The sequence below is a fragment of the Bos taurus genome, chromosome 26, assembly GCF_002263795.3.
Source record: "Bos taurus isolate L1 Dominette 01449 registration number 42190680 breed Hereford chromosome 26, ARS-UCD2.0, whole genome shotgun sequence".
NCBI lineage: Eukaryota > Metazoa > Chordata > Mammalia > Artiodactyla > Bovidae > Bos > Bos taurus.
The window spans coordinates 13437120-13440568 of NC_037353.1; the positions used below are offsets into that span (position 1 = coordinate 13437120).

Below are 3449 nucleotides of genomic sequence, written 5' to 3' on the forward strand. Positions count from 1 at the left end.
TGCAACAACTACTGAAGCCCACACTCCTGCACCCTAGAGCCCCTGCTCTGCAACAAGAGAAGCGACTACAGTAAGAAGCCCTTGAACCACAATGAAAAGTAGCCCCTGCTAGACACAACTAGAGAAAGCTTGTGGGCAGCAAGGAAGATCCACCACAGCCCAAAGTAATGAAATAAATCTTAAGGAAAATAATCTAAAGAGGGCAGCCAACTTCAGCATCATGTTGCCATGTAGAAAGGTGTGTCGAATGTTGTCAGATCTAATTTTACACAAGAATTCAAACATCTGGCTTTTTATATGAAATTAATTTTCAATGCTGGCAACAAATCCCAATTGGGAGGAAGGGAGGAAGAGCAGAAAAATGCTATAACTACATGCAGGGCAAACAGGAATGATAGGGCTCAGGTTTGCCAGTTTGTGATTTTTCCCTTATGCAGACTTCTTATTCTTGTCTTCCCCCAGCAATTCGAGATATTTTTAGGAACTTACAACTTCAGGGTTTAGTCAGAACTAGATCAAATGCAATCAAAATTTCCATTGTCCTGCCAGTTCTTTAAATCTAGCCATACAATTTTTATTGAGCACCTAATGTGTGCAAAGTCTATTATTACATCTTTTTTAAAATGTAATATGTTAACAATTACATGAAACAGAGATATGACTTCCATTCTGAGATGTGTGCTTACATTTTAGCTGTTTTTAAAAACACGATCAAACAAAATTGTTTTTTAAAACCAACTTCTATAATTCACTTCTGATTTTGGAAGGCTAATGGGGAAGTTTCAGAATACCAGGCATCACTCTGTTTAAAAGCAATACTTCTAAAAGAATTCAGAGGCAAATCATCTGGAAAATCTTTTCACTGGAGTTAATTTTGAGCTCCCATTGGCTTTGATCCCTATAGGGTTCATCTATGACTGGAGACAGCACCCAAGTTCATTCTAATTCCTAAAGAGAAAAAAAGTAATCTTGTCAAGTAGATGAGTAGATGAGAAGACACTGAATATCAGTCTAGCTCAGGTTATCAACTGTAGTATAAATGTGTTAAATAGTGTACTTTGTATCCTGCTTCCCACAGGAGTCACATCATTTTAGTCACTTTTCCCCACTTCCTTTTTTCAGCCTCTCTCTGTACCCATCTTTCTCCCCAGTCTACAGTTTTTGCATATTTAAGGTATGCCTACTTACGTCTGTTTCCACTGTTTCTTCTGCTCTTAATCAGGCTCGACTCAATAATTTTTAACTTCTCTGCTGTCTCAAGGACTGTCCATACCCTTTACACTCCCATCCCAAGCCCCCCACCCCCACTCTACCCCCCAGTCCCCTTCTAGAACACGGACTCTTCCCCCACTCTCCTGCATCTCCTGGCCTAGGATGCCCTTAGTTTTCCCTCCCTGGCTGGGCATAGACCCCCCTCCCCCGCCCCCCACCCCTCTTCCCCAGGCTTCCCCAGGCCCGCATCCTCAGCCATTCCAGAAATTGACAAAGAAGTTGCAGAGGGAGTGCCACTTCTCAGCACAGTAGGTGTCCGTGAGCTTCGCGTTCTCGTCCAGCCCATCGGGATCAGGCCCGGTCCCCAGTGGTCGCTCCTCGTCTGGGTCCCAGGCCGCCTTCCTCTTGCCCGCTTTGGGCTTCTGCTCAGAGGGCTTCCCTTTGGGCGGCGCGCTCGGGGGAGGCGGGGCCCCTGTCACGCGGCCGAGCGCGGGCTCTCGGGGCTGCCCCCGGCTCCTGGCCCGGGGCTTGGGGTCCCGGGTTAAGCCCGCCGCCGCCTTGGGGCTGACGATCGGGAGTGCCTGGGGCACCAGGCGCAGCTCCGCGCCACGGCCCTTCTTCCGGCGCACAGGCGGGCCTTGAGCGGCGCCGGGTCGTGGCAGGGCCGCCGCTTCCTGCGCAGCCCGCTCAGCACCTGCATCCAGTAGTGCGAGCGGCGGGCGGCGTAGACAGCGCAGCGCCCGGGCTCTCCGCGGTAGGCGCATCGGTGGCGCGCCCCGTCCGGGTCTTGGCAGCGCAGCGCCAGCTCGCTGCCGGCTTCGGGCCCTGGGGCGGGCGGCAGGAGCTGCCAGCTGCACGTGTGTCGCTCGGGGCTGACAAAGCGGCCGGAGGAGCCGCCTGCGGAGCCCGAAGCCGACTCGGCCGCGACGCCGGCCGCCCCCTGCTTTCTCCCGGCGGCCGCGAGGAGGCAGCCGCCCAGCAGCAGCAGAAGTGAGAGCGACGCTCGCCGCTTCAGAGGACTCATGGCTTGCGGTTTCTGCGCTCAGGTCGGCTCTCCAGGGGCCCCCTGGGCGCTTCAGCGGTAGCGGGGCCAGGACAGCAGCATCCTTTGGTCCTGGGGACAGAGGCAGAGACGGCTACTGACAGAGTACAGGCATCTGCCAACCCGCCTCCCCAGACTCCCTGGGCGCTGGTTTCCAGGGGGCAGCAGCAGCTTGCGAAAGGCCCTTCTGAAAAGTTTTCCTGAGAAAAAACCAATTACTAGCTAAACAATCTTTTTGAAACTATTTGCGCATTGAGATCATCTCCCCAGTGCAAATACTATAGCAAAGCGACGCCTGGTAATTACCACCTTCACCCATTCCCACCCTCCAGTAATTATATACAAAATCGTTTCAAATTATTCTTTGGAAAAATGCACTTTTCCTGCACTTTGAACTTACCGAATTCTGGGAGAGGTGGCAGGGCCTTATTAAGGTAAAGCGAATTACTGCGTGAAGGATTAGTCTGTTTTAAGCCGACTCCCAGTGAATGAACGTGTTATCAATGGAACAGAAGGGGCCTCCCCCACTACGCCCCCACTACGCCCCTCCCCAACTTCTCTTTCACCGGGAGATTTCCCATCACCGCGCCACACACACAGACACACACACACACACACACTCACACACGTATGATGTAAGTGATGATATATCATGAAATAGAAATCTTTTTTGATTCCAGGGTTTAATCACCCGAATTTTAACGTCATTCTTTTCTTTCCTCTTACATATTTTTTCTTACTTGAACTGTTATTTATTTTAATTGAATTATTGTTGATTTACAATACTGTGTAAGTTTCAGGTGTACAGCAAAGTAACTCAGTTATACATATATAGCAATATTCCTTGTAAAAACTCTTTTCCATTATACTTTATTACAAGAGATTGAATATAGTTCCCTGTGATCTACAGTAAACCCTTGTTGTATATCTATTTTATATACAGTAGTGTGCATCGGTTAATCCCATACTTCCAATTTATCGGTCCCTCCAAATCAGTTGTTCTCAGTACTCTTTTAAAAATAGGCGTTCATAACTATATTTGCAGTAATAGAAAAAAATGTTTGAATAGTGCTTCCTTCATCATTTAATAAACTTTATTTACCATTTTGCTGTGCTTAGTTGCTCAGTCGTGTCCGACTTTTTGCCACCTACAGACTGCCAGGCTTCTCTGTCCATGGGGATTCTCCAGGCAAGA

General features: G+C 49.0%; 1 protein-coding gene across 1 annotated transcript; it reads right to left on the reverse strand.

Moving 5' to 3' along the window:
- Window positions 1-1450: 1450 nt before the first annotated feature.
- On the reverse strand, window positions 1451-2854 carry FGFBP3 (fibroblast growth factor binding protein 3). Its single transcript, XM_002698374.6, is given in 3 exon segments — window positions 1451-1831; window positions 1834-2326; window positions 2655-2854. Coding segments are annotated over 2 exon segments (771 nt in total). The 5' UTR covers window positions 2237-2326; window positions 2655-2854; the 3' UTR covers window positions 1451-1463.
- Between the last annotated feature and the right edge of the window lie 595 nt (window positions 2855-3449).